This window comes from Saccostrea cucullata, unplaced genomic scaffold, assembly GCF_032062105.1.
Source record: "Saccostrea cucullata isolate Sc308-1 unplaced genomic scaffold, CSIRO_AGI_Scuc_v1 ctg4540, whole genome shotgun sequence".
Taxonomy (NCBI): Eukaryota; Metazoa; Mollusca; class Bivalvia; order Ostreida; family Ostreidae; genus Saccostrea; species Saccostrea cuccullata.
In genome coordinates this window covers 17,952-42,459 of record NW_026931009.1, presented here as the reverse complement: position 1 = coordinate 42,459, position 24,508 = coordinate 17,952, and the positions used below count along the sequence as shown (strand labels likewise).

The window sequence follows — 24,508 nt, the reverse complement described above, 5'->3', positions numbered from 1 at the left end:
AGAAAAGTTACGGCTATATCTATTATATTGGTCATTTCACGCGTTGCACGTGCCAGCTCTTGCAAGCACGTGCGCTCAAAATGACCTTCGTTCCGCAATTCTACATAACATGCCTACTGACCCTAAAAAGGTTTTACCTAAGTCGGATGTGTAGTTTACAAGATCACTCCCGGACAATAATAATAAGAAACAGAGTAAAAACAATATGTTCCCCAACTTCGTTTGGGGAACATAACTAGCAAAATACATTACTAACATGCATGTAATAATGACATACTAAAATTGTGCTAATGCATATTATTAACATTTAGTATTAAAATAAAAAAAAAGATCTACTGTGGGCACTGAGTTCAGTAAATGATACACCGCCTCCCATACTTTTTAATGGCAAAGTCCATGTTTTGCTCTGGATAATCTTAAATAAGTGTTGTATCAAACAGTAAATTAGGAGGTGCACAATAACATTATATAATAAAATTTCGTGAAAGTATCATTGAATTTCATTCAGTGGTATTCCAGAGTTCCAGATAAGAGATTGGTCCCCTTCAATACTATAGAAAGAATGGCAGGTCAATGTTTTGCTTTGGGTAACCCAAAATATATGTCCGATCCATAAAGGAGGTGCACAATTGCACTTTGTAGCAAACATTCTGTGAATAATTCATTAAATTTCATTCAGTGGTGCAGGAGTTGCCGAATAGACGAACGTACAGACAGAAGGACGGACAGACACCTCGATTACTCTATGTACCCTCCCACTTTTCAAGCCGGATGTATAAACATTTTGAAGACAATGGTGTGTTAAAGATAAAAAAGGCAAGATGACTTTTTTTTAAAATTTTTTTATAAACATACATGTGTATACATACAGAAATTTCGTAAACAATGGTTTTACTTCGTGTTCATTTCACAAAATCTTCAGCAATTAACATGACTTTGTTCGGTTCTATTTCGTACTACTGATTTAGAGTGGGTGAGGATGGGTGTGAGTGTGTGTGTGTGTTTCTGTATTTTTATAACGGAAATCAAAATGGTACGCAGTGATACGAAAGCCTGAAAATATTTTTAAATACCTAATTTCGTATAAATTGAAACTGCTTCTATATACATATACACACATACAATTGAAAAAATTGATGTTCAATGTGAACAGAAAGAGCTAAAGCCACGAACCATCAAAATTCACCTTTACTAAAAAATAATAATAAGAATTTCAATAAAGTAGTGTTGACTTGAAGCTTTCTTAACTGTTTTCCTTTTAAGGGTATCTATAAAACCTTTTCAAGAAGAGATTTGACAGTATGGCATTGTATTGAAAGAAATTAAATGAGGAATGAAGTATAAGTATATCGGAAAAACTAATGAAAATAATAAAACAATTCAATAAAATCAATAAATAAAAAAAGAGGTCTTAAAACAATACAAATATAAAGAACAGATGATACAAAAAAATAGATGCCTGGATAGGTATATATGTTTTGGCTTAATTTTAGAAAGTAAAGAAATTGTAAACCTTCTGTGATGTTCAAAAGTCTTTCCTTCTGAAACATCCTTATTTATCTATACAAATATTTCTAATTTAAATTCCATTTTTGTGAAATTTTGAATAAAAGATTAAAAACTACGTGGTGAAACTTAATCATTTTACTAATTTAAACATGATTAAAGGTGTTATTTTCAAGGTTATTTTAAAATATTTTGACATAAGTTTGTTTTATCATCTGTCCTTAAAACTATATTTTTCTTAAAAAAATAAACTCAGTCTGAATAAACGAAATGAATATTCAATAATAAAAAAGATCTTCATAAACTGTAAACATTGTAATAAACATTTCTTTAAGGTAGCTCAAAACATCTCATGAAATCATCTTAAAATCATTACAAAGTTAAAAGAAAAATTTTAATTCACAAAGCAATAAAAAAAATGCAAATCTTCTCTTCAGATTTGACTTTGATTTTCAAGGACAAAATAGTTGTCGTTATTCGCTGCTTCCGTGTGAGCATACACATCGTCTTCAGGTAAGACAACTCCTTCATTACTTCGTCCTGCATTTAAATGGCCGTAATCGTCTTCCGTAGTCTGACCAGAGGAACAGGAAGCTTGGTTGTATACGTTCTCCGTTTCCTCATCCTCTTTTTCGTGAAGATGGTTGTAGACATCATCTTCTTTCATCTGTGATGTTTTAGCCTCTTTAACGTTACTGTACGTTGGGGATTCCATTGAAGGTGAGTAGGGTGGAACATTAACGATCTTTCGCTACCAAATAAATGATCTTTTAGCATACACTAGTACACGTGCATTTATCAATTTGCAAAAAGTGTCAGTATTTTACTTTTCAAATGATTCTGTAATCTTTCAGATTTCCTTTAGCAGATAGATATCACGTAGACAGTTAAAAATAATTCAAATGTGAATGCCTTATCTTGAGACGTTGAAAGAACAATACTTCTATGAAGCAACCAGATGACTATTGATGAATTGTAGAGACGAAAGCAAATTAATCAAATTTTCAAACGTTATTTCAATTAAATTGTACAAGATTTTTTTAACAACTCAAACAACAGCAATAATTCAGCAAACCTAGACATTTCTTAAAACACAATTTGGCAAGTCGATACTTTCAATATATATATTTTATTTTTTATCTTTTGTAGTTTTTTTGAACAGATGTTCTTGAAATTGTTACTGTAACTTAACACACAAACGTTTTCAGGACATCGTCTTTGATAGCTCATGGGAAGTAGCATGCTACTAAAAAGTATAAATTTTAAAATAAAATTCAGACCATTTAAAGGTCATGAATAAAAAAGAATGAATCTGGTTTTCTTATCTTCCATTGACAATTTAATTTAATATTTTGAATAAATGACGTCTTCAACGGCTTTATTTGTAGTGATAACAAACTGCAATTATATTAGAATAATCAAAATGCATTTCATATCATACGATATATATCACATTTTAAAAACAAACATACGATTTCCATGTACCCAAGCTTTCCCTTTGCAAGTAATACTGAAATGACAGAATTTTTCATAAAAATTACAATATGAAAATCAATATTTATATATAAATACCTTATAAGTCTGTTCCGTATTTTTTGCTGATTGAGTCCGGTTGCTTTCAGACATCGGTGCAATGTGGGCACTATGTCTGTCAAATTTTATACTTGTCTCGTCACTGTTCGATATAACAGAAGAAAAAACTTTAAAAAGGTAAAATTTACAGAATCAAAAAATTGTAACACTGTTTTCGACATATGATTTAAATAAATGTAAACTCTTAATGTAAATTTGAGGACGAGTATTACAGCAGATACCGTATAAGTAGAATTTTTAGCGAGGATTTAATTTTGGCATTATTAGCGAGGAGATCGATAAAACTGAATATCGCTTAAAATTAATTGCGTATCATTTGCAATAGTTTCTTTAGATAGCATTTTAAAATCGCTAAATTTACTTCTCGCTAAAAATAAAATACCATATTTAGGTAGAAATCGCTAAATTTGCGTTTCGCTAAAATTTCAACTTATACGGTATTGCCTAACAAAACGAACAGAATAGAGTTGCTTGTGAAGTTCGTTGATGTGTGACATTTCATATCTGCATTAATTTGATGAAAGTTTTAACATTTTCATAAATACACAACGCCATTTCTCCCTTTTCTAGTACTAAGCATAAAGTTTCCCTGGTTAAAAGTAAGTACAAATCCTTGCATAAAAAATCGTCTAAATGCCAGAAATGTTCTTGTTAAAACTCATTTTTTTTATTTGATGTTTTCCTACTTGAAGTTACTTAAACATGGAAGAACAGATATAATTTAGTGTGAAGAAGGGGAAATTCTTAAAAAAAAATTTTTTCATGAAAACGTTTTATTGCAATATTGTTTTATAACGTTATGATTCGATGTGGCTTTATTTTAACAACACATTGCAAATTTGTATTTTTTTAGATTATGTATGATTTCAATTAATTTGATTTAATATGTTCATGTAATAAAGAATTTTGATAATATGAACAAAATCAATTTCGGACAACCTATCTTAAAACTGATCTCCTGTCTATTAAAATATTAATTCTGACAGAATTAGCACAACAAAAGTAAAATGAGGCTATAAATGATTTAATGTTCATATAATTCCGTTTTAAATAAAACTAGATTTAAAATGGGTAAGAACTAGAAAATTGACAGAGGAAATTAGAACCTAGAAAAGTTGGCTCAAACCTATATTGATTATTAATATTCAAGGAAACTATTCCATTTATATAAAATTCCATTATTCAAAGAATTATCTGCCATGTTATTTCTTGATTATAAAAATTATCAGTGAAATGAAACAATCATAAATGCATTTTCCGAGGAATATTCAGAGGCAACAATGAATATTATATTATTTTAAATTGAATGAAAACTCCACAATCATTTATGTACAATCTGCATAAATAAAAGATTTTTTGTTGTTGTCTGCATTAACGTAAATAAAATAACCGATATTAATGATTAATGTAACTTAATGTAAAAAAAAAAACAGTCTTACCGTTTTGGCATGCTGGTCTTATATCTTCTGGATATTAAGTATGCAATAAGAGCACTAAAAACTACTCCTAGAAAGAAGCCCCCGAAAACAGATCCTATTGTAGCTCCTAATCCATTTGCTATAAATTCGAAAATATAAACTGTCAAATTTTCGGGAAGCCTATCCCTTCCTCGGGAGGAAGAAAAAATGTGAAGAAGTCATAAACAAAGGAATTTCGCACGTGAATAAAAGTTGGTTTACGTTTTTTTTTTATTTAATCTAGATCTTATTCTCTCCCCTTGCTACACGAATATCAAATTATTATACCATCAATTTTAATGCTATTGATAGACATCCAACGGTCAATTTGTGTGAGTATTATTTTAATATTTTAAGGGCTAAATATCAAAACAAACATAATAGAAAATCTAATTACCGTTCAAATAATAAAAAGAAGGTATTGCTTTAGCTTTCTTTCGCCCTTAAAATGTAATGACATCAAAAAGTTTTGAAACCGGCTTAAATATAAGTTAAATAAATGGACAATGTTATCTGAAAGAAAATTCCATTGAAATTTGGTGTCTTCTGCAACTTTATAAGAAAACACGGGATAATGCACATGTTTATGACGTCATCATTAGCATTTAAAAACACATGTGAGAAAAATGAATTGAATGATTTTTCTGCATTGAATTTCAATTATTTAAAAAACATGAGTTTTCAACTTTTACACCAGTTTCATTTTTTAGAAAAATCACAGGGCAAAATTTGTATGGAAACCATACCTTCTTCTTTACAGTAAAGCATTCTTATAATTACATCCTACATAAACAAATTCCCGTGTAAGGATACAACGATAAAGTGTTGTATTTACCATAGATACAATGTGTATTCAAATTATGATAATGTTTAAATATTCATGAAATGAAGTAAAAGTATTAACCTTGTTCTCGATTTAAAAACATTTTGCCTGCCTCCTTTCCATTTATTTTAACTGAAATAACGATACAAAATTATAATAAATATATAATTTTATATTGGATAGTTTATGTGAATAAAAAAACTCAGTTATGGAGCATACATCAAAGTCTTTTACAAACGAATTATCAAAGAAAGATCTAATATTAATATTTTTTATGAATATGCTATAATTACCTGGTATACAGTAAGTCTCATTAACAGGTACGTGCCAATCTCGACACATACATGTTCCATTCTGACATTCCAAGTCTTGTGTAGCAGTGCACTGTTCATTTCGCTCACAGGACTGGTTAATTTTAAGGTTTCCTGATTGTATTCATAAAACACCCTTTTATTCATGTATTCCTTAATCGCTATTAATTATAGAAATAACATATTACATTTGGAAAAAAACAATAAAATATTATTGGAAGAGTTACACACCTTCTAAGCAGATTGCTCCAAATCCTAGATATTCTAATTTGCAAACACATATCCCAACGTTTTGATTGCGTAGAATACTACACTCTCTTGTTAAGTCTTTGCATGTTTGATTCCAGGAAAAACATACATTATCAAAATTCAATTCTACAAGTATATATATATATATATATATATATATATATATATATATATATATATATATATATATATATATATATATATATATATATATATATATATATATATATATAGCACTAAAAAACCAACAACACTGTATATCCTAAATGCCGGATCTACCAATTAGATACAAGGTCACGGATGGAAACTTATATAAAGCACTAAAAATGACCAACGACACGAACAATAAAAATTGTCAAATTTTCGGGACGCCCTGTCCCTTCCTCAGGACAAAGAAAAAAAGTTTAAAAGTCATAAGAGCAAAGGAAAAAGAGAAACAAAAACAACTAGATGCTGTCATGAGACAGTAATACCCGCACTATAGTGTTTGCCTCTAAATAAACACTCATTCATATTGGACTTTCCAAGGAAGAAGTCAAAATAATTCTATAATTATCACCGTACATGTATTCGTCAAATTGAACATAATTTTTTCAGATGACCATATCAACTCTGAGCCTCACATATGTATTTTAAAATACTTAATTCATAACCAGTCTGAAATAACAGAATTTAATTAATGATTGAAGTAAATTACTTAATTAGATTCAAATAAATAATTTTCCCATAATTTGGAACTTTTTAAATTTACTTTCTCAACGACATAAAATATTATTTTAGTACAAAGCGTTTTTGATGAATTTATCAAAATGTGCAAACTGATTTTAGTATTTGGTCGGGAAAAAAACCCATTGAAAATACAACCCGATTAATTTGTCAATGCCTATCTCTCCACCCCCCCCCCCCCACACACACACACACACACTCTCTCTCTCTCTCACTCTCACTTTTTTTAAAAAACATAGTTTAGTTTATTATGATAGTTTGAAATTTGTTCTTGTACTAAACAGTTTTATTTTCTACATTCACATTTGGTTTGCGTCACCCATTATCATATTTATAGATATCACCTCTCGGCACACCTCGGCCAATTCATACTGGCAACGGAATCAGCAAAGGTTTGTCGAATGAGATTATTTAGCACATGTACATGCTGACGATGCAGTGTGGTCAGTTAAAATCATTTGTGTTTTAATTGGATTATATGGATTATATTTCATGAATTCGTTGTCACGACCTATGACATTCGGTAAGTACAAGATTTAGTATAGATTGCATAAAAATAAATAAATGCAAATGGTTAGGTTGAAGTTCAAAAAGGGTCAACATGGTCAAAGATCATGCATGCCACAGTCGACAAATTTCACATTGTCAAGTTATCTCCCGTTGCGGACATTCAGTATATAACAGACGCAGATCCAGATTTTTTTTTTTTTCAGAAAGGAGGGGGGGGGGGTGTCACACCTCAGTCAAAAAAATCAGCCCAAGATTTCCTGAGATGGAAATAAAAAATAATAATAAAAACAATGATGGTGGAGTCCCTGTTTTCTAAGGGGGAGGATGTCCAAAGTCATTTTTATTCTCTACAGTACATATATAGTCTTATTTAAATAACTGCTAATTCCAGGGGGGGGGGTCTGATCTCCCTAGCCACTGACTCCCTGTACCTGAAATGACAATTGATCTTATGACTCCATAATAGTAGAAAATTTTTTCATTTGACTATTTATACATGTTTTGTTTCCTATGTTTATGTATTTTTGTATGTCCACGGAAACTTTAACCTTGCCCATATTTTTTAAGTGGATTGGGCTATACACATGGCTTCAATATTTCATAGGTAAATTTCTTTTGGCAAAACCTTTTAATGGGTACCACCAATTTTGACCTCTTGATCTCTTGACCTTGGAGTTTGACCCAATTTTACAAGAAAAATACCTTGAACTTGGCGTAAGTTTTGAACAGGTGGTGCTAGGACTTTCATGCTCTTACATGTGTAATCATTGTGAACTTTCAACAGGTATGATTATTTTTGACCTAGACCTTAGAGTTGAATCCAATTTAACTTTAACCTTGGCAATAACTTTTGAACAGGTGAGGAAGTTCTAGGGATTTCTCCCTTTTTTCACATGTGTATTCCTTGTGACAAGACTTTCCCTTTGATACCAACAATTTAGACCCTTTGACCTTGACCTTGGAGTTTGATTTACATTTGAGAAACTTCAACCTTTGCCAAAAGCTGCCATAACAGTTGCTGTCACAACAAACAAACAAATTACTAAAAAAAAAAACACAGAATACATGTACATATTTTATATTCAACAGATATACATCTGGTCATATCTCTAGTTCTCCCTTGAATGAGACATGGTGATATAAATTTTAAAAAATAATTATAAGAGTTGAAAAGGTTGTACATATTGAAATATACTAAGCTCTGCGGATGAATTAGATATACCAGTTTAGCTTTATTTTGCTACCCAAAGCACCTTGATTAACTATTTATAAGCATACTGTTTTCTGAAATGTACTGATTTCTGTTGTCCATCTGTTTATCTGCAAACTTTTCACATTAACTTCTTAAGAACCACTGGGCTAATTTCAACCAATTTACATTTAAATATGCAGGGTACTTTTTAAGCGCCCGGATCGATAGATCCCGGGCATATATTGTTTTTGTCCTGTCTGTTTGTCTGTTTGTCTGTTTATCTGTTTGTCTGTTTGTCAACTTAACCTTGGCCATTACTTTTGAACAATAAGGGATAGAGACTTCATATTTGGTAAGCATACTCCACTAATAAAGTCCTTTCAAATGACTTCAAGGTCAATGACCTTGTGACCTTGACTAAGACTTATATGCTAAAAATAGCTTTTTCCACTGTTTGTCATAACTTTTGAACCATAGGAGATAGGGACTTCATATTTGGTATGCATACTCCACTAATAGAGTCCTTTCAAATGACATCAAGGTCAATGATCTTGTGACCTTGACTGTGACCTATATGCTAAAAATAGCTTTTTACACTTTTTGCCATAACTTTTGAACCATCAGAGATAAGGACTTCATATTTGGTATGCATACTCCACCGATTAAGTTCTTTCAAATGACACCATGGTCAATGACCTTGTGACCTTGACTGTGACCTATATTCTAAAAATAGCTTTTTCCACTGTTTGTCATAACTTTTGAACCATAGGAGATAGGGACTTCATATTTGGTATGCATACTCCACTGATAAAGTCCTTTCAAACGACGGCAAGGTCATGCAATGATCTTGTGACCTTGACTGTAACGGGTATGCTAAAAATAGCTCTTTACACTTTTTGCCACAACTTTTGAACCATAGGAGATAGGGACTTCATATTTAGAACGCATACTCCACTGATTAAGTTCTTTCGAATGACACCATGGTCAATGACCTTGTGACCTTGACTGTGATCAATATGCTAAAAGAAGATTTTTTTAACTTTGTTGCCGCCGGGCGCGTAGTGTTTCACAAACACATCTTGTTCCAACATAAATCTTCTTCTCAAGAACAGCAAAGACATTTATTGTCCCCATTTTTGCTAAAGGTAGGGTACATTAAATCTCATTTGTTTGTCAATCTGCCCATCTGTCACAATAAATTTAACCTTGGTCATCATGGTCGTATATTTTGAATGAGAAGAGATAGGACTTTTATATTAAACATGTGTATTAGTATTAAATGGGACAATACCATTCTACATACACTATGATTTTCATTACCCATGATCTTGAAGTTTGACCTAATTTCCTTAAAAAAATTAATTGCTTTGAATTGATCATTTTGAAAGATAAATGAAAGGGCATTCATATTACCTGTGATAAGACCTTCCAAAATGTATCATGACTTTTTGATTCTGTGACCTTGACCTTGAAGTTTAACTTAGTTTTCATTAATGTTGTATTTCCTTTTCATTGAGAAGAGATTTGACTTTCACATTTCAAGTGAACATTACCCATAACAAGAGGCTCCCAACATGCTATGATTTTTTACCCCTTGCCCTTGATGTTTTAACAAAATTTCAAAAGAGTGAACTCTCCCAAAAGATGATAAGACCACTGTTTAAAACAAAAAAGAAGTTTAGGGAAGACTGGGCTTTTTCCATAAAAAACGTCATTTTTCAACCCTCATTTGACCCCCCGGGCAAAATCAAAATTCCGAAACCTAACTGCACATCTACATGACCCAACCAACCATCTCCCAAAGATGATTACGATGCTGAATAAAATGTAAGAGGAGTTCAGGGAAGATGGGGCTTTTTCCATTAAAAACATCATTTTTCGACCCTTATTTGACCCCCCGGGGCAAAATCAAAACTCTGAAACCTAACTGCACATCTGCATGACCCCACCAACCATCTCCCAAAAGATGATTAGGCTGCTGAATAAAATGTAAGAGGAGTTCAGGGAAGATGGAGATTTTTGCATAAAAAACGTCATTTTTCGACCCCCATTTGATCCTCCGGGGCAAAATCAAAATTCCAAAACCTTACTGCACATCTACATGACCCCACCAACCATCTTCCAAAAGATGATTAGGCTGCTGAGTAAAATGTAAGAGGAGTTCAGGGAAGACTGGGCTTTTTGGACAAAAAACGTCATTTTTCGACCCCCATTTGACCCCCTGGGGCAAAATTGAAATTCCAAAACCTTACTGCACATCTACATGACCCCACCAACCATCTCCCAAAAGCTGGTTAGGCTACTGAGTAAAATGTAAGAGGAGTTCAGGGAAGACGGAGCTTTTTGCTTAAAAAACATCATTTTTCGACCCCCATTTGACCCCCTTGGGCAAAATCAAAATTCCGAAAGCTTACTGCACATCTACATGACCCCACCAACCATCTCCCAAAAGCTGGTTAGGCTACTGAGTAAAATGTAGAAGGAGTTCAGGGAAGACGGGGCTTTTTGGACAAAAAACGTCATTTTTCGACCCCCATTTGACCCCCTGGGGCAAAATTGAATTTCCAAAACCTTACTGCACATCTACATGACCCCACCAACCATCTCCCAAAAGCTGGTTAGGCTACTGAGTAAAATGTAAGAGGAGTTCAGGGAAGACGGAGCTTTTTGCTTAAAAAACGTAATTTTTCGACCCCCATTTGACCCCCTGGGGCAAAATCAAAATTCCGAAAGCTTACTGCACATCTGCATGACCCCACCAACCATCTCCCAAAAGCTGGTTAGGCTACTGAGTAAAATGTAGAAGGAGTTCAGGGAAGACGGGGCTTTTTGGACAAAAAACGTCATTTTTCGACCCCCATTTGACCCCCCGGGGCAAAATTGAAATTCCAAAACCTTACTGCACATCTACATGACCCCACCAACCATCTCCCAAGAGCTGGTTAGGCTACTGAGTAAAATGTAAGAGGAGTTCAGGGAAGACGGAGCTTTTTGCTTAAAAAACGTAATTTTTCGACCCCCATTTGACCCCCTGGGGCAAAATCAAAATTCCGAAAGCTTACTGCACATCTACATGACCCCACCAACCATCTCCCAAAAGCTGGTTAGGCTACTGAGTAAAATGTAGAAGGAGTTCAGGGAAGACGGGGCTTTTTGGACAAAAAACGTCATTTTTCGACCCCCATTTGACCCCCCGGGGCAAAATTGAAATTCCAAAACCTTACTGCACATCTACATGACCCCACAAACCATCTCCCAAAAGATGATTAAGCTACTGTGTAAAATGTAGGAGGAGTTCAGGGAAGAAAAGTGTGACAGACGGACGGACGGACGGACATGAGTAACAACAATATACCCGAACTTTCTTTAGAAAGTGCGGGTATAACTAGCACTACTTCTAGACTACTAAACACTAAACACCTTAAGAACCTTAGCGGTGTCCTTCAAAAGAACCTACCAATTCTCCATGCAAACAAACGAATGGCAGAGGTCTTTAAGGAACCCCATTGGCTGCATACAGACGCCCAAGGAACCTAAAGGACATGGTAGTAAGAACCAGACTGGACAACCCATTACCTAACGGGGGCTTTAAAACTTGCTCTGACAGAAGATGTCTTCTTTGTAAGCACAGCACTGACACAGACAGTTTTAACAGCCCTGTTACAGGCTGCAGCTACAAAATACTAGGGAATTTGTCCTGTCATCCTGACAACTGCATTTATCTCATCAGTTGCAAAGTTTGCTCCAAACAGTATATTGGTGAAACAGGAGATATCCGCAGGAGAGTCAATAACCACCGTTCGACCATTAGGACCAAAAAAACTCAATGAACCTGTTTGGGAACATTTCAACCTTGAGGGTCACAAATGGGAGGAAATGACAGTAGTGGTGATTGACCAGAACCCAAGATGGACAGACGCTCAGAGAAAAAGCAAAGAAAAGTTCTGGATGCACAGATTGAAGTCATTCCGTCCTAATGGTATTAACAAACTGAATGACTTCACCAGAAAACTAGACCCAATTCCTGATGATACTAAACAAGATCATTCTCTCAATTTAGTGTAAACTCTATAGTTAATTTGCGTCACCAACTCTCGAACAACCCACATAATAATGTATTGCTTACGCCTTTGTTAATTATTTTTTCCCGATAATAAGTCCTAAGATATTTCTAAATTTATAATAAATCGTTATCAAGTATAGTTACGCCATTTTGAGAGAATAAAACAATGTACGATTTACTGATTGTCGTAATGAATTAGCATAATTAACTCGTTTAATTATGTAAATCGCACTTCACTTGAGTATACCAGATAGAACGGACGTATTTCATAGCGGTCCGGATTTCTTTCTTTAATAGTGTTCTTACAAATTTCCAATTCAACATGTAACTAAGTTTGTAAATATATGGTGTTTAGTAATTTAGTAGTAGTGCTAGATGTTTTTGTTTCTCTTTTTCCTTTGTTCTAATGATTTTTTAAACTTTTTTCTTTGTCCTGAGGAAAGGACAGGGCGTCCCGAAAATTTGACAATTTTTATTGTTCGTGTCGTTGGTCATTTTTAGTGCTTTATATAAATATATATATTTATTATTTTTCTTTATTGTTCCAACTATCTGATTGGCTCAAACTGGATCACATGATCAAGTATAAAAAGTGTTACAGACTGGATGTTTCTATTTTAAAAATTTATAAACCTGTTGTTTCTAAAATTGGAAACGTTCTTCTGTGAAGCAACAATAGTGATGACGTCACAATAGTGTTTATAGACTGGATGTTTCTAAAAACAGATACTGCAGCTGGTTTTCATTACTGTGACGTCATAATGCAATGACATAACAATGCCTTGAATGAGAAGGTACCGATTGTTATAAAGATGGATTTTAAGACATTTCTTATTAACTAATAAAAAATAATAAAACAATTGTAGCCTTTTGATTCGGTACAATCCCTCGATATATAGACCTTAGAGAAAGCACTTCGTGCTCGGTCGATATGCTTTCTCTCAGGTCTATATATCGAGGGATTGACCTCATCAAAAGGCTATAATTGTATAATAGTATAAATCCACACAGTCACGTATTGTTATAATAAAAAAAATCACAACACCGAAATAAACTCAACCGGTTTCATTTCCAATCTTCAGGAGTTTGACAATACAATGCTTAGTTACACGAAATCAACATTCATATTGTGACGTCATAAAGCGCCAATACTTAGTTGCGCTTTAGCAAAGTTCATTATGACGTCATGATAATACGTAAGTAAGTTATTACGGGAAATTAGATTTTTTATAGAAATAGTACAGTTAAATTATGCGGGTAAAAGTATATTTCTAAAGGAAATATAATTATGTTGCATTTAAAACAGGTTTATGTCTGTTTATAAAATGTTTTTCTTTAGTTTCACGCTCTTTTTCTATAGTATCCCTCCGGAATTTGTAGAAAGGGAAGACAGTAAAATCGGGGGTTGTATTTTTGGCACAGTTTCTGATGTGTTCGCTTACGGCGGTACACTGGTATTTTGGTTCCCTAATTTGTTTGCGGTGTACGGTCATTCTGTGTCTCAGGGTGTCTCCTGTCTGGCCAATATAATTTTCACCACGACCTGCGCAGGTTATTACATAGATAAGATCAGAACTGGTGCATGACATTGATGTTTTAATTGTAAATTCGCTTCCAGTTTTAAATTGAAATTTGGATCCCTCTGTCAGGTATGTGCAAGTACTGCATTTTGATCCATGACGTCATATGCACCATCGTAAATAAGGAAACAACCAAAATACAAAGACTACAAGAGCTGAAAGAGTATATACGGAAACAAAGTTATCCCGAAAAAATTATTGATAATGCTATTAAAAAAGCCATGGATTTAGACAGAGAGGACCTCCTCAACCTTGTGCAACAAAACATGATGGATTCCAGGATCTTGCCTTTAGTAACGACCCATAATCCCCAGAATACAAACGTTGCACCGATTGTTTACCAACTCAACGACGTTTTGAAAACCGACGAAACTATGTCTAAAATATTTAAAAATCGGAAATTCATAAACAGTAGGAGGCAGCCGAGGAACCTCAGACGAATTCTCACAAAGTCCTCTTTTAAAGAAACGACAGAATTTCATGTGACCAAGTGCCAGGATCCGCGTTGTGGTACCTGCCCTACATAGGACAAGGACAAAGTTTCAACTTTAACGGAAACAGTTTACTGTTAATAATAACATGTCATGTCAAACTAGAAATGTTATACAGTGGACCCTCATTTATCCGGACACTTTGGTTCCCAGTCATTTTGTCCGGATATATGAAGCGTCCGGATACCTGAATCACCAGTTTAACAAGACAAAATAACATTTAAAAATTCCGTTCCGATGAAAAATTGTCCGGATACTGAAGCATCCGGATATCTGGCGTCCGGATATCTGAAGGTCCACTGTATACGTTATAACATGTTCCGGTTGCGGGGAACTATATATCGGCGAGACGGGAAGTACCTTACGGGAAAGGATCAGAGTACACAAACAACAAATAAACGTACCGCAATATCGCAAACTCAAAGTCAGTGAACACTTAGACATGTGCGGAAATAGAACTTTTACTGTCTTTCCATTTTATAAACTGCACAACTCTAACACAATCGAAAGACGTGATAAAGAAAGACATTTTATAAGGACTTTCAAACCTAAATTAAATAGTTTAATGTAAAAGAATTGTTTCTTTACATGTAAGTTATGTTACTGAGTCACATTTATTGCTTTGTTATTGTATGCTTTGTTAGTGCATTGTTCTGTGAAAGTACGGAAAAAATATGACGTCAATCAAAGACTTGTTAACGTTAAGCTATTATTACGTCACAATAGACGTTACCATGAGTATTGTAAAACATCATGAAGAAGAAATGAAAGCGCTTATGTTTTACTCGTTCTCTGTGTTTTTATTTATTTAAAATAATTTTCATATATATATATATATATATATATATATATATATATATATATATATATATATAGAAAGCACAAAGAAATTCACTTTTACATGGATACTCACTTCCGCCCCAGCCCGGGGTTGAACTCTCGACCTTCGGAATCTGTCTCCTAGCAGTACAGGAACAGCGCGCTAGACCGCTCGGCTATCTAGGCAAGTCAAAAAACTTGCTTTCGATGCCGATGGAATTCTCGCGGCGCTGTCCTACACTACACGGTCATTGAGAATAGAAGTGAGATACAGTTATTTGAACATTAGTTTTAACAGAGGATTGTTACCGATACACGTTGTAATGAAATTAATTATTATTTATAAAGCACATGTTACAACAACTCTTAAACTAACATAACTGCCCTAAGTGAAGAAAAGTTAATATAGAAAGCACAAAGAAATTCACTTTTACATGGATACCCACTTCCGCCCTAGTCCGGGGTTGAACTCTCGACCTTCGGAATCTGTCTCCTAGCAGTACAGGAACAGCGCGCCTATACAATTCCGGGCTGGGGCGGAAGTGGGTATCCATGTAAAAGTAAATTTCTTTGTGCTTTCTATATTAATATATATATAAATCAAATTTTAAAATAATTAGTTGTTTTATCTTATCTTTGTCTTTATTATTCAAATTTGCATTTTGAACCTTAAACTTAATTATTTGCAACACTGTAGGTTTATTCTCAAAAGTTGTCCGTTTAAGTACCAATGTTGGGTAAATTTTGGGATAGAGGTCCTTCAGGGCAGATATGCCTCAAATTTAATAATGAAATTTTGAGAGGTTCTGATCGAAGGAACAATTTAAAATAAGATTTTAAGGCATGTTTGCTATTTTATACAAGACATATATGGATATATGGAAATGCAGATAATTTATTATCTTTAAAAAAAATAAACGCAATCACCGAAACTATACCTCAGTGTAACAGGTCGAGACCACTACCTTATATGGAAGGCAATTTTCAACACGTGACGATGTCTTCGTCACGCCCGTTCTCCAATCAAGTGAAAGAGTCCCAAAGCATAACAGTCTACCACGTGTATATGATTCAATGGCTATACACGTGGTTTTCGTCGGTTTACTGCACAACATTTAACTCGTCACCGGAAAAACTGTAGAGCTTCTTTATCACTTTATTAGACCGAAATTGAAAGATTAAATTCTAAAGACACTGCTCCATGCTCACATTTAATATTGGAGTTGTTTTAGATGATTAACAGTTGCTTTGAATACCGTACAAACGCTTTAATTTTGCTAATTTGAGCATAAAAATGAAAGATTATACATCATTATAAATATTTCTTTCACAAATCTCAAAAAAGAATTGAAAATAAGTTTCCAAGAGACAATTCATTTTGCCTTTAATTTTCAACACAGCTAAGTACTTGTAGTAGCCCACAATGCATTCAGCAGTAGGTAAAGTAAACAGATTAGCTAATTTACATGCAAATTTATTCTGACGTCAGAAAATCTAGTGGTCTCGACCTGTGTAAGTTTACCTTATCTGAGAATAAAAATCATTCACATCGTGTTCATCGATACGGGTGTTGAAAAAAATAAATCATGCTTAACAATGGTGTTTGTCATTTAGAACATCTCCGGAAAATATTAATGTTCTGAGCGAGATACTGCAAAGAAGATGCAACATAACAGAAAGACCCAAAGCTATTTAATCGTTCAGAACAAGGCCGTGATGAATATATTAAATTTATCTAATAAAATTTGTATACGTTGAACTCAATCCTTCTATACCCTGATAAGGTTTTTAAGCTGTAGGGCATACCGGCAATGTAATTATGTTTCGGTACCGTCATTACATTTCTTTCAAATCATATTCAAAGTAATTTAATTCTCAAATTAGTCGTCTGCGTGCATGGCGCAGTGTCAGAGGGTTTGCTCTAAAATCGAGGAGTAAGGAGTTCATCCTTACAACGCCGGCTCAAATCCCACGGTGGGAGGCGGAGATTGATCCTTCGGATGAGACCGTATAAACCGAGGTCCTGTGCCAATGTACTAAAATGAAGGCAAGAATAAAACTTGCGGCATTTAACTGACAAGAGGGGGACTCTCCATATGAGCGAAAAATATAAGATGGACATTAAACAACAAATAAACATTTTCATAATTTGCATATCTATGAAATAAATAAAATAAAAATGCGTCTACGAAAATAAGTTGTCTAAAAAGTTTAAATATCCATGTTATCAATCAATATAAAATGTTTTTATATTAAACCGAAACTTTTGTGTGAGTAAAGTGTAATATTTATAGAAATAAAATTTAACTCATGTATGAAAAACGTCTCAGTGAATTTAGTTATAAAATTGCTGAAAAATATTCTACATGTTCTATGTTGTAATTCTTTTTTTTTTTTTTACAAAAATGTAAATGAAGAGCAAATGCAAAATGTGCATTTTTTAGAATATATTATTTTTGTGATAATGTAAAAGGAGTATGGCAAAATTTGAATATTGTTATGAAGTATGATGTGCAGTGGAAACATATTGTTATAGGATTTTACTTCGAAACAATTTCAATAATTCTTTTTTATAATACTATAATAACATATTTGGCATATAAAACATATAAATTTTAAATAAAAAGCAGAATAGAAAAAAACATACAAGTCCATGTTAGAATAAAAGGCCCATTAGCCACATCGCTCACCCGTGTAAATCGGCTTTGAAAAGCACAAATCAGATCAGAACTGTTAAGTTAATAAGGGGGGATTGAATTTTAAAACTACTTAAGAATGCCTTCAAATTAATATCGCATTAGTTTTGCTGTTCTTGATTAAAAAATATTTTTAAGGGAGGACTGGGGTTTTATTATGTGGAAACTACATGTACAATAGCGAATCTCTTCATTTTTAAACCATATATGATTTACTTTAACTTTAGTGTGCATGTAAAGTTTGGGGGGAAATCTACAGTTCAGGCATTTTTGAGGGACCGTCTCAAAATACAGGTACATTTACAATAGGATTATATAGGAAAATGCCAATTTATAGCACTTTAAAGCAAATTATACAAATTCTACAATAGACTTTTTGTTCAAACTATAATATTTGACGAGTAATACTATATCAAACAATATGTGTAAGCAACATAGAATTCTACCATCTTGTTACCAGAGGGGAGTCTCAAATTGCCAAAAATTAACGAATTTTCCTGCTTTTATAGAGTACTACAAAATATAACGGGCAAACGGGATTCATATGAAAACATAATAAAAATAATGGAGATATTCTCAAATTTCTATATTTTAAATTTCAAGAGCGTATGTTTTCTACTTTTTCTTTATTAAGATTTTTATTACCCCTTTCTTAAAGAGTTTCAGTTTATCATAACGTCAAAACACACTAACGACACCAACCTACCTATGAATTGCAAAGTCGGTTAGAAATATCAGTTATATAAAATTGTAATTACAATTTTACACCTATAATTTCTTAATTTTATTTAATTTTAATAATTAAGCAAAAACATTTGTTTTAAAACAGTAAATACACTTCAGTATACTGATGTGCGAAATATTGTGCAATGGACACCACAGTCGGCCCCCTAAAAAACATTTTCTTCCTATATACATGTATAACTTCATAATAATTTGAATTTCATTCCCCATTGTTTCCCTCCCTACCCCAAAGGGCCATGACTTGAATAAATTTAAATCTTCAATAGATGAGGATGCTTACATGTCAATATGACTAAACATAGCTTTTCTATTCTTGGGATTTTTCCCTTTATTTTTCTATGTAAAACTTTGATTCACCATTGTGGCCCCACCCTACCCTTGGTGGTTATGTTTTGAACAAATTTAATTCTACACTTTCCGGAAATGCTTCCATATAAATACTTGTATCACTAATCATGGCTTTGCTATTCTTGAGAAGATTATTTTAAAAAATTATTTTAATGTAAAATTTGGATCCCCTATTGTGGCCCCATCCTACCCCTGGGGGTTATAATTTGACGAAACTACGAATCTTCACTACCTGAGATTGATTCCTTAAAAATAACACTGATCATGGCTTTGAAGTACTTGAGAATACAATTTTTTCCCTATCTAGTCCTATGTAAAACTTTGATCAGCCTTTATGGCCCCACCCTACCCTCAGGGTTCATGATTCATCAACTTGAATCTAGACTACCTGAGGATGATACAACGTGAGTTTCATCTTTCATGTCCCAATGGTTCTTGACAAAAAGATTTTTTAAGATTTTTCCTATATATTCCTATGTAAAACTTTGATCGGTCATTGTGGCCCCACCCTTGCCCCGGGGGTCATGATTTTAACAAACTTGAATTTACACTAACTGAGGATGATTCAACAGTAAGTTTCATCTATCCTGTCCAAATGGTTCTTGAGAAGATTTTTAACATTTTTTTCCTATATATTCCTATGTGAAAAAAATATCAGCCATTTCGAACAAATCCTACCCCCGAGGGTCATGATTTGAACAAATTTAAATCTACACTACCTGAGGATGATTCCACTTGAGTGTCATCTTTCCTAGCCCAGTGGTATTGGTGAAGATTTTTAAAGATTTTCCCTACATACTCCTATCTTTAATTGATCGGCCACTGTGGCCTCTTGACCCCCTGGGTTAAGATTTAAACTAACTTGAATCTACACTACGCAAGGATGCTTCCACATGAGTTTCATTTTTCCTGGCCCAGTGGTTCTCAAGGAGAAGATTTTTAAAGATTTTCACTATAAACTCTATGTAAAGCTTTGATCAGCCATTGTGGACCCACCCTTGCCCCGGGGGTCATGGCTTGAACAAATTTGAATGTGCACTACCTTGGAATGATTTCACATGAGTTTTATCTTTCCTGGCCCAGAGGTTCTTGAGAAGATTTTTTAAAAATGCCATTAATTTTTCAATAATTCATAATTATTTCCTTTTGGAAGAGGACGTGGCCCTTTTTTTGAACAAACTTTGATTCCCTTTATCTAAGGATACTTTGAAGCAAGTTTGGTTGAAATTGGTCCAGAGGTTCTTGAGAAAAGATGAAAATGTGAAAAGTTTACACAAACAACAACGACAACGCCGACAGTCAACGGACAAAGTTTGACCAGAAAAGCTCGCTTGAGCCTTCGGCTCAGGTGAGTTAAAAAGCATTAGAGGTTCATTAAAAAAAGATACAAATTTCATGTTTAAATTGTCAAAAACATGTATGTTTCAAGACCTAGTCAAGTTATTATAAGCCTATATTTTGTTGTTGTTTTTTTGTTTCGGTACCGACATTACATTTCTTTCATCATATTCAAAAATTATTTTTCAAATTAGACGGCTGCGTGAATGGCGCAGTGTCAGAGCGTCTGTTCTAAAATCGTAGAGTAAGGAGTTCATCGTTGCAACTCGGGCTCAAATCCCACTGTGGGACGTGAAGACTAATGTTATCCTTCTGATGATACCGTATAAACCGAGGTCCCAAGTCATTGTACTAAAATGAAGGCAAGAATAAAATTTGCGGCATTTAAGGTAGGATGCAGGTTTACTGCATAAAATTTCTTGCGAGAAAACATATCCTGAAAATTTAATACAATGTTCTGTACAATTTGGAGCATATAATCTGTAATTTTTCAACTAATTTACCTACGTGGTTTTAATACAATATTACTGTAAATGCAGTATTGTTTTTCGTACGATTTTTACGCTTTACTATTCAAATATATAGAAAAAATGACGTTTTACACCAATTTTATGGAGGGATTTCTTTTTGAAAAGTCTGATTACTTCTTAAATACGTCTAGACGAATTAGTTCAAAATTTCAAGAAGAGACTACTGAGTTTAACTACCGAGTTAAAAAAAAAATCAATATATCTTCTCGCTAGATTTTTTGCTATTTATTTTCAAAGTTTTCTTTTATATGACTTAAATGATGCATTTATGGCGTTATGACTACAACACCATGATGAACGTAATCGCGTTTACATTAACATTTTTATTTTAATTTGGAATACGTAGAATAAAAATTAAAAGGTGATCTAGATGAAGACTGTAATTTCATTCATCATTAAAAAAGTCCAGCAATTTATCTACGCTATGAAATAATTCATATCACTGCACACGAAGTTAGAATGATTGGAATATTGTTTTAAACATTTTTCATAAATTAGAATTGATATGCATCACAACACTCTGACATTATTGTTCTACCCTAAATATGCGCTAAAAGGAACCCAAAATGTCAAATCATATTCAAAATCAACAGGTTTTTTAATTTATATGACTTGTATCTTTAAAATGAAGGCAAATTCATTGTAATTCACCTCGCATGAAAAATTATAACGGAACACAATGTAGGTATCACCCCGTTTTTCTTGTCGTATTTTTTTTTAGAATTCCGTCATGCATATATAACAGGTAATATCTTTAAAAGTCTTTGAGTGAAAATGTTGTAATTCATATTTTTTGAACGAAATGATTCGTCTCTTTATTTTAACAAAGACAAGAGGCCCATGGGCCACATCGCTCACCTGAGCACTCTGGCTAGGAAAAAGCAGAATTGGTTTATACTTGAAAAGCTTAAATCCAAAAGTAGTCTCATGACCAATCATGCCTTTCCTATTCTTGAGAGGAAGATTTTTAAAGAATTTTCCTATACAGTATTTCTATGTTAAAATTTGGTCGGCCATTGTGGCCCCGCCCTACCCCTGCAGGGGATCATGATTTGAACAAACTTGAATCTACACCACCTGAGGATGCTTATAAATAATAATGATCAATTATGGTTTGTTATTCTTGAGAAGAAGATTTTTAAAGAATTTTCCTATATATTTCTATGTAAAACTTTGGTCGGCCATTTTGGCCCCGCCCTACCCCTGGGGTCATGATTTGATCAAACTTGAATCTACACTACCTGAGGATGCTTCCATATAAATATGATCAATTATGGCTTTGTTGTTCTTGAGGAGAAGATTTTTAAAGAATTTTCCTATATATTTCTATGTAAAACTTTGGTCGGCCATTTTGGCCCCGCCCTACCCCTGGGGGTCATGATTTGAACAAACTTGAATCTACACTACCTGAGGATGCTTCCATATAAATATGATCAATTATGGCTTTATTGTTCTTGAGAAGAAGATTTTTAAAGAATTTTCCTATATATTTCTATGTAAAACTTTGGTCGGCCATTTTGGCTCCGCCCTACCCTTGGGGGTCATGATTTGAACAAACTTGAATCTACACTACCTGAGGATGCTTCCATATAAATATGATCAATTATGGCTTTGTTGTTCTTGAGAAAAAGATTTTTAAAGAATTTTCCTATATATTTCTATGTAAAACTTTGGTCGGCCATTTTGGCCCCGCCCTACCCCTGGGGGTCATGATTTGAACAAACTTGAATCTACACTACCTGAGGATGTTTACCCATAAGTTTCATCTTTCCTGGCACAGTGGTTCTTGAGAAGAAGATTTTTGAAACATGCCACCAAATTTTCATGAATTCCCAATTATCTCCCCTTGAATGAGGGCTTGGCCCTTCATTTGAAATAACTTGAATCCCCTTCATCCAAGGATACTTTGTAGCAAGTTTGGTTGAAATTGGCCCAGCGATTCTTGAGAAGAAGTCGAAAATGTGAAAAGTTTACAGACAGACGGACAGACAGACAGACAGACAGACAGACAGACGGACAGACGGACGCCGGACAAAATGTGATCAAAAAAGCTCACTTGAGCCTTCGGCTCAGGTGAGCTAAAAAAAGTATACCTTTATGATAAAATAAACGAGAAATATGAAGTTTTCTTTTATTTTCGTAGTCTTGTATCCTAAATATTGACCTTTCTGCACCAAGACAAAGGTAAGTAAGCACTGACAAACATCTGAATATAAAACAATTTTGCGAAAAACGAGTATTTTGTTTTGATTAGAAATAATTTAAACATATTAATTCTTTTCTTCTTCATTCCAATCATTCTGACCCCCCCCCCCCCCCATTTCCCCGTGAACAACTAACACCTATCAGAACCTAGGAATGATTTTACACAAAAAAAATCTACATTTACTATAAAACAATAAGCAAATATAGGTACAAGTACATTTCTTAATTTTATTTAGTTTTATCCAGAAAATACAATTAATGGTAAACATATGCATGAAATTAAACATATTATCTTTATTTCAGCCGCTTTCTTTGCTGAATTTTATATCACAGTTACAAAAGTCAACAAATAAAAACAAACGTCGCTTTTGTGACGTCACATAACGCTACTTTGACGTAGAACGACATAGGTCCCCCTTAACGTAGAACTTACGTCGTATGACATCATAACTAGTGAATGTGTTTAGCCTGTGCTAAATCCATTATGACGTCATAATTAATTCAATGTCACCTTTTCCCGTACTTTACAGCTTCAATATAAATGGTAGAAAATACTGCATTTTGAAAGTCACAGAATTCTATTTATGTTACCATTTTGAAGGAATGTAAAAATCCTAAGAAATCTTCAGTTGCCAAATAAATAGTGTAATTTCTTGATGAAATGTGTCTGAGTCAAAGATGTACGTGTTTTAGATGGTGTGATCATGTGTACATTTTTGTGATATCTATAATGAAACGATGTGCATGCATTCTTTTTTCATAATTATACTCACCGTCAATAGAAACGCAACACCTTAATTTTAGGGTGAAAATTATATACAGGTCATAACTATGTACCAAAAAAGTTAGGACATCTTTTACTTTGCCAATTCAGTTATATAACGGTTGAATGAATTTCTTTCCATTACTGGAAGTTGCTTTCTAGCCCTCTAAACGGAATTCAAAATTTTCCATTTTTGAAAATTCTTGGTGTTTGATTACAATTTTTCTATTAAATATAATCTTTTAAAATTAAAAGTACAATTTTTGATGAACATTTTTAATCTGAAAGTAACCCCAAACAGTCATTTAATAATTAAATCCCGTTTAAGTGCAAAAAGGTCAAGATTATTAGCATTGGTAAATAGCCTGTCTCTCATTAGTTAGAGGCGAAAGGTATATATTTTAATCATTTTTTGTAATCATTTGAGTATGTTCTCCATCATATTAAAGGCTTCGTGATCGGGAGGCCCGGGTTCGATTCTCGTTCGCGGCGCCGCGTCATACCTAAGACGTGAACAAAGGTAGTGATTGTTCCTTCGCCAAGCGCTCGGCACTAGAAGTAAAA

At 33.6% G+C, this 24,508-nt stretch overlaps 1 protein-coding gene across 1 annotated transcript in view; it reads right to left on the bottom strand.

The window, feature by feature from the left end:
- Nucleotides 1–261: 261 nt before the first annotated feature.
- The window catches only part of LOC134231008 (tenascin-like), a gene marked incomplete at its 5' end in the record, with an annotated part of 36,579 nt that continues 12,332 nt past the window's right edge, over nucleotides 262–24,508 (bottom strand). Inside the window, 6 exons of the mRNA XM_062712877.1 lie at nucleotides 262–2,257; nucleotides 3,079–3,181; nucleotides 4,539–4,656; nucleotides 5,461–5,511; nucleotides 5,673–5,804; nucleotides 5,922–6,065. Of these exons, the coding sequence (XP_062568861.1) occupies nucleotides 1,940–2,257; nucleotides 3,079–3,181; nucleotides 4,539–4,656; nucleotides 5,461–5,511; nucleotides 5,673–5,804; nucleotides 5,922–6,065 (866 nt within the window). The remainder of the gene's footprint in view (nucleotides 2,258–3,078; nucleotides 3,182–4,538; nucleotides 4,657–5,460; nucleotides 5,512–5,672; nucleotides 5,805–5,921; nucleotides 6,066–24,508) is intronic.